This window comes from Lepisma saccharinum, chromosome 13 (genome assembly GCF_977018435.1).
Source record: "Lepisma saccharinum chromosome 13, izLepSacc3.1, whole genome shotgun sequence".
Lineage (NCBI taxonomy): Eukaryota > Metazoa > Arthropoda > Insecta > Zygentoma > Lepismatidae > Lepisma > Lepisma saccharinum.
This window is the reverse complement of record NC_139241.1, coordinates 41,012,341-41,027,590: the sequence shown is the minus strand read 5'-3', so window position 1 is coordinate 41,027,590 and position 15,250 is coordinate 41,012,341. Positions and strand designations below refer to the sequence as shown.

Sequence of the window (15,250 nt, the reverse complement as noted above, 5' to 3'; positions counted from 1 at the left end):
CTCAAAAAGTAGATGCATAATTGAATTTATAACTACAGTTATCTGAAAAAAAAATTAAAAAATTAATAGTAAATTCTAGCACAATTTAGAAGCATGTAGAATAATTTCAGAGTTTAAGCAGCACTTTTTATTATCTTAAATCCATACGAACCATACCTTGTGCATGGGTCTGCAGCTAACATTCTAAATGCAAAGGATAGTACAAGCAATACTTTTGAATGTAATTGAACGCATTTTTCAAACCTTCCTCGGTTTACCATAACTTCTTCCTACACCCCAAAAAAGACATGAGTCCCCACTGTATTAAACATTCTAAACCTACTGATATAATAATAATAATAATAATAATAATAATAATAATAATAATAATAATAAATTCTTTATTTCCGTAGACCAATATCCATGGGTGTGGAAAACGTCATACAATACTAAATATTACAAATGGAGTAAGATTACAATAAAAAGAACAAAATGCAAACACAAAAATACAAATAAATCATATGGGTTAAACATAAACAGTTATAAGTGTTACATACTAAACTTGTAAAACAGATAATCCAAATATAGGAGACATACAATATCAAAAGAATTTAAATGCTTCAATTTACTAATCCAGTTTAACTATTGAAATTCATTGAGATTATATAGAGGTATATCTGTTAAATACTGTTTAATTGATTTCAGTTTCTTGTGAGTTTCTGTAATTTCTTTGATGTATGTGGGAAGTTTGTTATGGTATTTTATTCCTGCAACATGAGGTGATTTGTCTGAGAGAACAAGTCTGTGTGCTTGCATGTGGAAGTTCTCTTTTTGACGTGTGTTGTGCTGATGGACGGTCGAATTCTTATCTAATTTACGGTGTTTTAGTACATATTCAATTACTTTGTAAATATATAAGGAATATATGGTCATAATTTTATATTCTCTAAATAATTCTCTACATGAGTTTCTAATTGGTATTTTGAACATATACCATATTGCTCTTTTCTGTAGAGTAAGCAATCTTTGAGTGTATTCCAGCGCAGCTCCTCCCCATGCTATTATGCAATATTCTAGGTATGGATATACAAGTCCATAGTATAGATTTGTGTTTATTTCAGACACATTATATTGTGTTAGCAGTTTTAGGAGATATAAGTTTTTCCCTACTTTTTTGCATACATGGTCAATATGATATGTCCATCTTAATTTGTCATCAATAACTAAACCTAAAAATGTAACTGGATTTTCATAATTGATTTGATTACAATCTATTTGTAAGTTTATATTATCAAAATTGGGTTTATTTCCAGGACTGAAAGCCATATACATTGTTTTTTGATATTTTACATTCAAGTTATACGAATTTAAGTGCTAAGTTATTATATTTACTGATATGTAGGTTTGTATTTCTAATTGTTCTTGTGTATTTGCACTGCATGTTATGGTTGTGTCATCTGCGTATGTTAAAATATTTGTATTGTCTGGAGCGGGTAAGTCGTTGGTATATAGTATGAACAGTAGCGGGCCCAGTATAGAGCCTTGAGGGACTCCTGTTTTTGCATATTCAGTGTCAGATATAATTTTGTGAACCACGGAGTTTTCAGTATGTAGTATCTGGGTGTACTGTGGTCTATGCGTGAGAAAAGATTTTATCAGTTTGTATGTATTTCCTCTAATGCCAAGATTGTATATTTTTTGCATGAGCATAGAGTGGTCTAAGCAGTCAAAGGCTTTGGACAGATCCAGGAAAATAGCACAGGGTATCTCATTATCTTCTAATGCATCTATAATTATCTCAATAAATTGAGAAGTAGCTGTACTTGTCGATTTACCCTTTTGGAAACCATGTTGTAGTGGACTAATTACGTTATATTTGGCACAGAATTCGTATATTTTGTTACAAATGATTTTCTCTAACAGTTTTGAGAAAGATGATGTGATCGTTATTGGTCTATAGTTTTTTATTTCTGTCTCCATTCCTTTTTTGAGTATTGGTTTAATTATACTTTTCTTCAGTACTTTTGGGAAAATTCCACTATTGATAGAGGCATTTATAGCATACTGTAGTGGTAATGTTATGTATTGAGAACATTTATTAATTAGATGATTTGACCAACCATCTGGACCTGCTGATTTCTTATTATTTAAATTTTTTATCGTAGTTTCTAGTTCATTTAAGGTTATTTCATCTAAATAAATGGAGTTCAGTACAGTATTTGATTCAATTTTAGTTGTTTGGGCACTTGTGGGGTCAATGGGACAGTTTACATAGGAGTTTGAGAAATACTTATTGAATGTATCTGCAATGTGTTTAGGGTTAGTTATTTCTACTTCATTTTCAAATAATGTGGTATTTTCATTACACTTATTGGGTTTTTTGCCTCGTTGCTCATTTATGATATTCCAAATTGCCTTTGATGTATTACTATTATTTCTGATATTATCTTTGAGGTGTTTGGATTTTTGATATCTTATTAGTTTTTTATATTCATTTTTCTTTATTCTATATGACTCACAAAGTTTGTTTTCCTTAGTTATGCACATTTTGTCATAGATATCTTTGAGATCATTCTTTTTGTGTATTATTTCATTTGTGACCCAGGTTTTTGTTTTTTTGTTTGGTTGAACATGCTTTATTTTTAAGGGGCATGCAAGATTTATGAAGTAAGTTAGTATGGTCATGAACTTCTCCCATATGTTTTCGGTTTCACTTTCTTGAAATACTAGAGCCCAATTCTCTTTACCTAACAGGTGTAACAAATAGTTTACGTTGTCTTCCCCCATGTTTCGGCTTTCTATTCGTATAGGTTTTTTTGCATTGTAATGTGGTTTGATTATACTAACTTCAACAAATTGTGCTGTGTGATCAGATATTAAGTTGTGTATCACTTCTGCTTGTATTGTGTCAGAGGGGAGATTGGTGATAACATGATCTATTAGACTTTCGGAGTTACATGTTATTCTAGTTGGATCTGTGATTATCTGTGAGAGTCCATAGGACCTAAGGAGATCAATGTATTCTGTATTTTTATTATTGCTCTTGAGGACGTCAATGTTAATATCTCCCAGGATAATGATTTTGCAATTTGATCTTGTTATTTTTGTTAACATGATTTCTAGCTTTTGATAAAAGAGTCTTAAGTCACTATTTGGAGAATGGTATAGGGTTATTATCTTCACAGATAAATTTCCCATATCAATTTCCATACCTGCTACTTCAAAGACCTTTTCGATGCATAGTGATTCTAACCAGTGTATTTGTTTCCATCCAATTAGTTTTTCTTTAATGAATACGCCTATACCACCACTTTTGAACTCTTTTCTTGTAAAGATTGAGATCAATTTGTACCCTTTTAGCCTACAGAATTCTGTTTGTTCTTCATTGAGTCCATATTCAGTTACAGTAAATACATCTGGTTGTAATTCTTCTAGAGATATGATTATCTGATCTAATTTGTTGGTAATGGATTGAACATTGTTATGCATAATTTTTAAGGAAGTGTTATTTTTGCTCATTTTTTTACTCTCACTTACCATAAAAAAGAGTCCCTTAGTTTGATTGGTTTTTTTATATTCCTTTTCAAAGGCCTGTCCGTGACACTGACACTAATTTTTTCTTCACCTTTTACCGTATCATCATTTTTGTTTGGAGTTACGAGGTTAGTATCACACTGCACTTCACACACTTCACTTTCTGGTTTTTCCTTAAGAGGGTACACTGATTTCTGCGAGGGTGGTGTATTAGTAAATAGTGCATAGAGATTATCACACAGAAGTGTTTTACCTTTTCCGTTCAGATGTTGGCCATGGTTTGTGTGGCCATCTCTTCCAATTTCACTAACGCTTAGCATTTTTGCTGTTGGAGAGGATTTACACACTTTGTAAATTTTAGAGTTCACACTGTTAATTTCTAAATTTACACAGGAAGTTGGTATTAGGTCGTATCTGTGTGGAATGGCAGTAATGACGACATTGGTATGTTTTGTTGTTTCAAGGCAGTTTTTAAGTACTGAGATTTGTGAGCTTGGTATGGTTTTGCAACTGCTGCATTGAAAACATTGAATGTTAAGTGCTGAAGCAAAGTATAAACTGAAGTGTGCCAAAAGGGTAAATTTGAATGAACGAATATCTAAAATAGCTGTGTGAATGGGGGTCCCGGGTTCTATACCCAGTGAAGGCACATAGTGGTTCAGATCCCACTTTAAACTGTAGGTCCAGTCCCAATTAGTCTTACTGTGCACAAAGTGGACTTTAAACACCAACTCAATCAATCAAAGCTGTGTGAATGGGATATTTCCTCTTTTACAGTAGTTAGTTCTACATTTTACAATTGAATCATGTATTTTATGATGAGAAGCCATGGTAAATTGTTAAATACCTGCAAAGGTTAGTTGTGCTGCATTATTGGTTCCAACAAATATATATTTGTATATATATATATATATATATATATATCCCTATATTTTTATTAAAATAAAGGGGGGAATCCCCTGCATACATTCAGGGGTATGCATTTTTGTCCTGGCAGCTTTAAACAACAAACCAAAACGTAATTTCCTCAGAATTTTGGTTCCCCGTTTATTGATCACTATTTTATTTAATATTTTTTTACAATATACATTTTGATTTCTCGCTATAAGTACCCTGGCTGTTCTGGTTTCCAAAACAAAGAAGGTTTACATATTATAAATTGTTAGAGATAAAGGGGTGAGTAATGTTAGTAAGACTAGTATATATAGTAAGCTATTATATGTTGACCAATAATTTATTTGATTGAACAGATCAATGATTTGTTTACAGATTATTGTTGATTTTATATGGGGGTAAAACATTAGTCAATGTTTAATGGGTTGATAGAGAAATTGGTTGTAAAAAGGAGAGTATGTATGGCATAAGAAGGTGGCACTTAGGGTTGGGAGAGTGGGAACTGAGAGGGAGTTGTCAGCCCTTGAAGAGAGGGTCTTTTGAAGAACAAAGTAAGAGATTGAAAATAGGTTAAGTTATATAGGTGTGGGTAAGATCCTACTGAAATCAGCTGAGATAGCAGTTTAATTCCATAATTAGTCCCATACTTTCATGTATTGGGAAGAATGAAAAAGCGAAAACCGAAAAACTATTTTTGCATTCTCTTACAATCATGTTCTTGTTGATTCTACCACCTTCTCCTGTTTTTTCACTCTGCGCGTCGTTAGGTGAAAATATTCAGGGTGGGGTCCATTCACTTCCTCTGGTGAGTTGGAAATGTGACGTCAACGCTGACAGATTATGACGCATTTCCGAAACTTTCAAGTTCAATTAACAGCTTTACCATCTGTTTACAGTTGTCGGAGAAACGTTTTTAAAAACTCTCAATATCTCAACAAATATCAAACCTTAAACACTCAGGTTTGTTACAAAGCCAAAACAAGTTGCAAAAACAACAAGCAACAAATTTTGTAATGCATAAACTTATTATTTAACATTTCTCAATGATTTTAAACACATTTTAAACATCTATTTACCTCTTACAACACTAAATAATTTATGTAATTATACAATGATCAAATTTCTATCAAAAGGGAAAAAAAACAGAATTACCTGAAGCCCAAGGAGGAAGTCCAGATTCAATTGAGGTCTTGGCGTGGTTGAAGTCCTTTTTGTTGTTGTTGTTGGTCGTGCAGGATCAGGAGCATTAAGAAGATTCTGTGATTTAAGGAAAAAAACACATGTATAAAAAATACTTCTTTAAAAGAAAGAAGTCAGAGCTCTACAAAAGTATATTTCACTAAGAATTGTATTTTTAATTTTTTAATTTCCTTAATTTTTCCTTCAACTTTTTGCTGGTCATGACATTTAAGATGAATGATGATTAGATAAACTTCATGAAGAGATATATACTCAGGCCAAGATTCGAACCCAGTACTTTGGCAAAGCCACAATCTTTGGCACTAACTTTGATACATCATAGCACCTAAAAAAATTGAGTTTGTAGAATAATAAATATCTGAAGTTCCTCTCTACCCTTCTCTAAATTTTGTTCAATTCAAATACAGTGAAACCCTGATTTTACGTTCTCAAGTTATATGTTCTCTCCATTATGCATTCAATGTAGGGTGACCATAATATTTTTGCCCAAAAATTGGACATCCCAAGTAGGTGTTTACCCAAGCCCTCCTTAGAAATAGGTTAAGCCTAAGTATAACATTATTATTATTATTCAGTAAAGATGGATCACATGAATGATACATCATACACATGAATGAAATAAAAAGGTAATAATTATTATAATTTCAGTATGGCTTACACATTGTTTCTCTTCTCTTCCAATTAACCTTCCATGTTAGTCCTACACTCAAGTATTTATTGGAACAACCATTTTTCTTGAGAACAGCATTATTCCATGACTGTGCTGAAACTACATGTATGCTTCTAGATCATGCTTATTCACTGCTCTACAAAATTTGTTATTTAATAATGGAACATAGAAAACAGTACAACCCGCAACACAAGCTAACAGTGAAGTACTGTCTGCTAGAACATTCTGGACAAGAATGAAACATTTTGATGGTTATGAAGTGTTTGAAACATAGTTCAGCTGTTTTGCCATGACGTTAGTTTAAAAATTGCATCAACGTTTTTTTAGAATGAAATATCTCAAACTTAGACTTGATTTTTCAAGCTAACTCCTAGACTTTGAAGTGTTCCTCAACCTGGTTCCCCGAATACATAACACAGAGGTTTCATTGGCCTGCTTTCAAATATTTTTGCTGCAAAAATTATATGTGGAACCCCGTCTTTACATTTTAGCATATTATACATTAAATCTTCATTGTTCCAGTAGATCAAAATATTATAAAATATTCACGCAATTCAAGATTTTCATCTTGGTCCACTGAATAACGTAAAATCAAAGTTTCACTGTGAATACTCACAGCAATATTGTAAATTCCTTGCAATGTGTTGGTTGTTGATGTTGGAAGTGGTTTGGTCTGTAGCAACTGAGAAGTGGTTGGTGACGGAATGGTTGTAGGAGCTCTTGAACTTGCCGTAGCTGTCAAAACATGTGAACCAACCTACAATAAACAAATATTACAAAATTATTATTTATTTAATGCTGAAGCCAACATTTGCTTAACAGAGATGCAGAAAAATTATTTCATTTGCACCAGAATCATCCTTGTTAACAAAGCTATAATGTGGTTAAAAATAATCTAAGTTAGACAATTTAAACATTGTTTACTTCACGCAAATTCTCGCATTCAAATTTAGCTAAATACACACTAGATCTTATAACTAACTTTTCTCCTGAAATAAAATAATTTTGTTCGAAATTCATCTAAAAATAAATTAATTGTTCTAGTAGGAATGAGACTAAAACAATGATAAATTTATGCATTGTTTTGAGGAAATATTACTGATAATTTTAATGATTGAAATATCTATAAGTATCTATAAATACTTTATTTTGAAGTTTTGTCTTAATATTGTAATGGAAACATGAAAATTAGAAACTATGCAAATTTAAATCTGCCACAAGCATTGATTAAAGATTTGAGCAATTAGACACAATTGATACAAATTCATTCATTATGTGAAACCATCTAATCTAATGAAAAATGCATGTAAACCATTGCTTGTAAAGCCAGAAGTGAACTTGGTAAGTCAGTGCCCCAGGTTCAAATTGACTAATTTTCTAATCTCCACTAGTTTTCAATAATTAAATTCAATGTTATCATGTGCAAAAAGCTGTTTATAATTGTTTAATATTGTTTGGTCAGAAGTAAGAACTCATTAGTGAGGCATCATCTAGATGTTAGAGATAAGAATTTTTCCTTAATATTACGTTTATCTATGTTAGTTATGTTAGCATTTGTTACAAGAAATGTGCATTACTTTTTTCTTTCTAAACATTGAAGCAGGTTCTATGATTATTCATATTGAAGTTATTTAATGCAAGTGTAAGTTCACTACTGTCCAGTGATGGTTGTCTTTTTTATAAGGCTATGCTGGACTTTTGACCTGCACCAGCGGAGTAAGCTAAAAAAAATCTCTCCTTTCGAACAACCACTATGGTGTTCAAAATTCTAAAAAAAAAAAAAAAATCTGATTGAAATTTCTTCTATAACATTCAAGCAAATCTTTGAATAGCCTACTTACAATACTACATAGTGCAATGAAACTATCACAGACTAATTACTTAATATTGTTTGGTCATAAGTAAGGAATAATTAGTGAAGCGTCATTTCCTTACAAAAGCAAACCACAAGAAGAGTAATCTTCAAAGAATTCTCAATAGATATAATTTCTCTGAATTTGGAATATCATAGTGGTTTTTTAAAAGAAAAATAATTTTTGAAAACAAATTTGTTGTTGCAGGGCAAAGGTTCAGTGTGACTTCAACAAAGTGATGACTAAAACGCAATGTTTCCTGTGGGTGCAGCAGTGCCATAAATACTTGTGTGCGTGACAGGCTTGAAACTTACAGAATCTTCCAACATGTCAATATACCGAGGTGATGTACTGGATATGCGAATTCCAGACGAATGTATGAGACTATCCTTTTGGGAAGAGAAACATTATAAATAACATTTGTCAACTACTGTTGTTATCAAGAACAAAAGACAAAAAATCAAAGCTGTTTCGATGCATTTTGCATGATACTCAGAAGGCACGATAGGTGGTGTGGATGTAGAATATCTCATATTCTTGATCTTAGCTATAGTTGTGTGATCAGTTGTACACTTTGTCTGACCTTCAGATCCATATACCATAGACCATAGACCCTAACCAAACACCCGATCCTATAGTTTGATGTGTTAGCAATGTTCAAAATCTATTTCCATATTACATAAATATGTTTAATAGAGAGTTTATGCATAAATATGGACATGGTTATCATGATTTTGCACTGTGAAACTTCTGAAAAATCATATTTTTAAGCTATTCCTTACTGAAAATTAAGGCTGATCTGATACGATACCAATGTATCTGTATCAACCGGTATCAGTGATATCAGAATCGGAAAGTATCAGTAGGCTTTTATTTACCAATAGCAGCTGATACATTTCCGGAGTTTTGAGTGTTTGAGGGGGCCAGAAAAATCCAGCGCAGCAGTTTTGTGTAGTCATGTTATCCTGGAAGTTATGCAAAATTTGAAGTTTCCATTGATTGTTGTACCAATATCATGGGAGAAAACTGTATTTTTAAAATTACATAAAAGGTATTTTTATATTCCAATGTAATTTGTGAATATTTTAAAGCAAAATTCTAATAAATTGGTGCTTATGATTGGAGTAGAATAATCACCCACTAACATTAATCAACAACTTTTAATTGTTACAGTTTTCAAGTGTCGGTATCTGTCAGTGACGTGCACTGAGGAGTAGCTAGTCTAGCAGAAATAGATCAATCAATCTCACATCTCTAATTATTTTCAAATCACAATATTTATAGTCTTATTGAAGCCACAGTTCATATGCAATACTTTTTCTTCACCCGCTTCTCGTCCCTCACTTCGATCAGCGGGCAAGGGTGGAAGGAGCTACTGCAGCTGGCCTTTCCTTCACCTCACCAGTTCCAGGTAGAAACCAGCCTCCTGAAGGAAAAGTGAAGATTTCTGCCTTTACCTCCCCTGCCCCTCGCCTCCCACTGCAATGGTTGAAAGGTCATGGTTTCAAGTGCCCCAGTCTATCTCCTATAGGAACAGATAGGACATTGGTTTACCCTCGATTCCATTGTAAATCCTCTAAATAACTCAGAGGAAAAATTTCTGCAGTACTTATGTTCTCTGTATTTACACCACAACTTTTTACATGTTGTACAATATGTATGTATAATATGGGATGTAGTTTTATTATTTATGAAATGGGAATGTGTTATGGGCAGACAAAAATGTTATGCTTTCTTGTTTTTCAAATATGGAATATATAATGATTAAATAACAAATATTTGCTCACACACTCTGTCGTTCTCGTTTTAGTAGTGTTTCATTTAAATATACCAGTCTCTTGGCCTCGAATAACAATTAGGAAAATCAAGCAATGCAAAATTTGTGTAAAAACATTAATCATTTTCAAAGATGGTGTTTCAAAAATCCAATTGAAAATTACCACTGAGGGAAAATGCAGTTTACTTTACCGATACTCATGTATCCAAATGGTTAGCACCTTCCTCTCGTCTTTGTTGTCGGCCGATCTCTGTGGGGAGTGCAAGTGGTCCTAGATCGATATCCGGTGGAGGCACATAGTGGTTCGGATTCCACTTTAAATTATAGGTCCAGTATCGATTAGCTTTTCTGTGCATAAAGTGGACTTAAAACACCAAATCAACCAACCTTGCGGCAGTGGTTATCACAGCATGCTACGACACCAGGAGTTCCGGGTTTGAACCCTGACCTGGGCATGGGTGTTCTTTGTGTTTGTCCCTTCATTAATTTTATCATATCATCTTCACGATTAACAAAGATTACCCATGGCCAAGTCTGGATTCGAGCCCGGGTTCTCTGGCTTAGTAGTCTAATCAAATCATTTTGATTTTCGAAAAAGGGTGGGAGTTACGTGCACTTTATTTTACTAGTAATTCCTCATTTTGCAATATTTTCCTGTCTTTAACATTATTTTCTTAGGAATACTGGACCCTGAAGAGCAGGGGGGGGGTTATGACCCATACCAACCATCCTTAGGCATGCCACTGATTGCTACCCTAAGTGTTGACATCACTGGTATCTGTGGGAATTGGTAAGAGTATTGTATCGGCTCAGTCCTACTGGGAATTACAGTCCAAGGTTGCCCCCCCCCCCCCAGCCCTCCAGGTATCCATTGATTAGAATATACATAAGCTGCTTATGCAGAGACATCTTGTTTATGCATGACAGACATGCTTATGCTCTACCAATTGATTGATTGATTTGATTTATTTACCCAAGTACTCTTCTGGGAATTTTGTTCCCTCCTGTTTCGGTGTTGATGAAGCATATAAAGAACTACTACTTTCTTGATTATCTATCAATTAATAATCAATTTCTTTCTGGATGTAAGTCTTTTCCTAGAAATGAAACTTGCATCTAATATAGAACTAGGAGACCCAGTTCTACATTTCTTCTTTTCATCCTCAATAACTGTACTATCTCTGAATGTACATCTCTATCATCTTCTTCTGCCACATATGATCCATACATGTCAAATTAAGCCACATATCTTTTTATCTCCAATATCAGAGGCTTATCCAGAATTTTTCATCTGTGGCGGGGGGGTTAAGTTCATATTTAGTGGGGTGTAAATTCATATTTAGGGGGTGTAAGAGTACATTTAGAGTCACAATATTGATAAATTGGGCCTTTTTGAAAAACAAATAGGGGTGTTGAGGATATTTTGGTGGTGTTAGGGGTGTTTGGATAAATAACTCTCCAACATACTAAACTGAACATATTCAAATTTCAGCAAAATGTGAAACTGTTATAAAGACTTGTCATACTTTTCATTTGTCATAAAATGAAACAAAGAGATATTGCTATATCAATATGCAAAGATAATATACTCACAGAATTATCCAACACTTGGATGTTTGTTCTTTCCTGCCTGGAGCTAGAAGGGAGAACCCACACAGAAGTTGGATGCCTCGTACTGTCGATGTTAACTGTCGTTGATTTCTCAGTCTTTTCATCTTCTTTCCCAACTTGCTCTTTCTGCCTTTGCCTTTGCCGCTGCTGTAAAGTTCGTTGCTGCTGAATTTGTTTTTGTGTCTGCAAGAATTTCAAAAATAGTAATGCAACGTATTGAAGAAATCTGCTGAAAGGTTAAAACTAGCATTTGCCTTGTATTTTTTCACAGCATAAGATATTATGAAAATTGATTGACCTCTGTAGTGGAGTGGTAAGCATAATGAGCAACAAAGCCAAAGGTCCCAAGTTCACACATTGGTCAAGCATCGATGTATTATTTAGTGTGTCACATTTCACTAGTTCCCATCTCTGTGGCCTTGCATGTTAAGTGGTCAACCTCTGACCTTGTCACCGAAGATCCCAGGTTTAAATCGTGGGCTGGAAATGGGTGTTCTTTGCGAGTGTCTATTCATCCATTTTATCTACAGTGAGGCCACCATTACTTCCTGAACGGGACCTGCCTTTCTGGCAGTGACCCTCTGTTGGAGTGTTTACCTACAAAGGAACTTGTGGTCAAACAGTCAATTAGGCTTACCGCTGCCTCCCTCCTCCCAGAAGCAACCAGCAGGGAAACAGGATTTTGTCAAAATAAAGATTTTGAACTGTGAAGAGGGGTTGGTTCTTAGTATAGTCATCACTCATCTTCAGTGGCACAATTAGTCCACAGTGGCAGGAAAGTGTTACTAAATTCAAAAAATTCAAAATACAAATGCATTTTATTAGATCATCACGCAATGAACCCAGGAGGTACAAAAGTAACAGAAAATAACCAAAATAGAAATAAAAAATCAAAACTGGTACATATATTGACAGCATGAAGAAGAAAGTTAAAATACTGAGAGAAAGTGTCAGTGGCAATAACACTACAAAAACACTAACTATATGAAAATATTGTGGCTGCAGAGAATGGTAAGAAAAGCCACTCATCTTGACACACGGTATTGATGTTATCCAATATTTTGCAAAGTTCATGCAACTTATTTACCTCCCTGATGTCATACTGGTATAACCAGGACTCAAAATGGAAATTTTTCACAAAATGGAACACTTTACTTTCATTAACACTATGTTATCCGTCTTCCCCAATTACTACAACGACGAGATTAGCTCAGAACCCCCAGTATCATAGCACACTGATGACCACTTCACCATGAAGATCAGCGAAGTGAACTTGAAGAAATATAGATACCTTTTATCATATTAAGATGTTGGTACATGATGTGAGCCAAGTTTTAAGTAGACATTGGTGCCAAGAGATCAGGCAAAATTAAAAAATGGCAGACAGGAATTAATGTAAAAATATGGAGGTATAAGAATACAAAGAAGAATAATGTATTACTTGTCAAAGTAGTACATGAGAAAATGCTACAAATGGGAATAAGTCAACGAACAGAGCTAAATATGAGAGAACAGCCTGATTTTAGAAAATTCATGCTGTATGTGATCCAAATTTTCACAATAAGACAACAGTCGGGAAAGGATCTATCATCACTCCCCTCTGAACACAGGTTCTGTGGCAAACTAAGGGATGATTTTACTATCCCCCTTAACAACATAATATTCACATTATAGCACAAAAAGATTTAGGCTTCAATGTTTCAATTATAAAGGTATATCAACTGAAAGTAGTCTTTTCTGCATTGAAATAATAAGTGTAAATATACTTGATAATATGTCTTGAATGCCAGCGTTATTTTGTTGTTTGCTCAGGACTTTTGGATTCCGAAAGTTTGCAAAAATGTGTAACAATAATGACAGTAACAGAAAACAAAAAGAAAGTAACAATGAAAGAAAAGTGCTAGTTTTACAATATTAATAGTGTTGCTATGGTCTGTGCAAATAAGTAATTTCCACTTATGAAATGTTATATTTTTAGGATTCAGTAACAGTTTCCTGAATAATACTCTTGACTTCTCAAATTATGTAATCATATTTGTGTGGAAAATTGCTATTTATGTATGAAACAATATCAACAAATTACAATATTTGGTAGAATTTTCTGGAAAACTGGAATGTAATGTTGCCAAAGAATAAAAGCTACTTTCCAAATAAGATTTTTTTGCACTATTTTGAAACAAATGATTAAGCACTGGTATCCACACCCCATAACACTTCTCCAAATTTTTCACAAAAATACAATTTATGGTAATTTTGGCATTAAATATACCTTTGCATCACCTCTAAAAATGACTTTACACTCTTAGATGGATATACTGGAAAAATCCCTGTCAAGCACAATCAAACAGGAGTATGTGTCATCACAATAGAATAAAGAATGTAATCCTAAAACGGTTTTTCCATCATACTTACAAGAGCTTCAGCAGAGTTTGGAAGATTTGCTCCATTCTGTGTTCTTAGAGCTCCATTTACTACCCTCTGAAGAGCTGCATTAATTATCTGAAAAAAATATAAAAAATACAAACATATAAAGTAATGCAAGTTTTGATTAAATCATAGAATATGACAAAATTGATTCTATTCAAAAATATGGCCAAGTTCATTAACATAAAGAAATATACCAAGTATTTAATTTTGATTAGTGGTAGAAATATTACATCTACTGTATGAGAGACAATCAAAAGTTTGTTGCATTTGCCTGAATTTTTTCTTCTTTTGTAGAGATATTTTTATGAAAGTTGATATTACTAGTTTTCCCAGTTGCAGTAATGTTTTCAGTATGGCAGAAACAGCTCATCCAATATCAGTAATGTGCAACACCATGTTCATTGCAAGGAATGTCCAAGTTGGAAATCCATGCAGTGACTCATTATTTATTGGGCAAAGAAGTGTAAATCTTATTGAAGTTCATTGTCAATTACATCAAGTAACATCAAGTAACAAAACAATTTCATAACAGAAAAATGCGAATTGGTGCCTGTAATTCAATTCCCCCAACAGGTGTGAAGAATTGACAACAGGATTTTATGCAATTTGTTTGTTATCTACACACTTTCAAAAGAAATGTTCTGCTAAATGCCTGATTAATTGTGGCATTAGTTTCCTGCACTGCAGGTAGATGGCATTAGTGTTGATATGTGCAGAAGTCTCAAATAGCATGAGAAGTTTCAGTATATCTGGAATGGACACTATGAACTTATAGCATTACCATTATGTATCAGGGAAGCCCATACCATGGACATCCAGAATTGGAGATCCCATAGATATCCAGGATTGGAGATCCCATAGATATCCAGGATTGGGGATCCCATAGATATCCAGGATTGGAGATCCTATGGATATCTAATGTACATGCAATGGATATCCATAATATTCATGGATCTGATTTGAACATTGTGGATATCCTATGGAAATCCCTTGGAGATTTGTGTTGTATGGGTTTTATCAAATGAGCAAAATATGACGTTGCCAGCATGTAGCATAAGAAGTTATTTTTTGCAATCACACAATGAATGTGAATGACAATGTGCATGGTTTTATCAAGGAAAGGGAGGCAGAACATTATATGGAGGCTTAACCTTTAAACAGCCAAACCGGTTTTCGAAAGTAACCCCTCTCTCGCTGCGGCCTTTGCTTGCGATTTTTAAATTTTTACACTTATTTCAGAAAAACGTTATATCTCTGAGACTATTTGAGCATAGTTTCGGATAACTTTAGTTTGAAAGCAAAAAC

At 33.7% G+C, this 15,250-nt stretch overlaps 1 protein-coding gene across 2 annotated transcripts in view; it reads right to left on the bottom strand.

The window, feature by feature from the left end:
- The window catches only part of LOC145997243 (uncharacterized), a 252,723-nt gene that overhangs the window by 14,051 nt on the left and 223,422 nt on the right, over positions 1–15,250 (bottom strand). Inside the window, exons 21-25 of one of the 2 annotated variants that reach the window (XM_083134072.1) lie at positions 13,931–14,017; positions 11,501–11,701; positions 8,445–8,519; positions 6,894–7,034; positions 5,560–5,664 (exon numbers count right to left, since the gene is read on the bottom strand). In XM_083134072.1, the coding sequence (XP_082990198.1) occupies positions 5,560–5,664; positions 6,894–7,034; positions 8,445–8,519; positions 11,501–11,701; positions 13,931–14,017 (609 nt within the window). The remainder of the gene's footprint in view (positions 1–5,559; positions 5,665–6,893; positions 7,035–8,444; positions 8,520–11,500; positions 11,702–13,930; positions 14,018–15,250) is intronic. The other variant, XM_083134073.1, reaches the window with a different exon arrangement.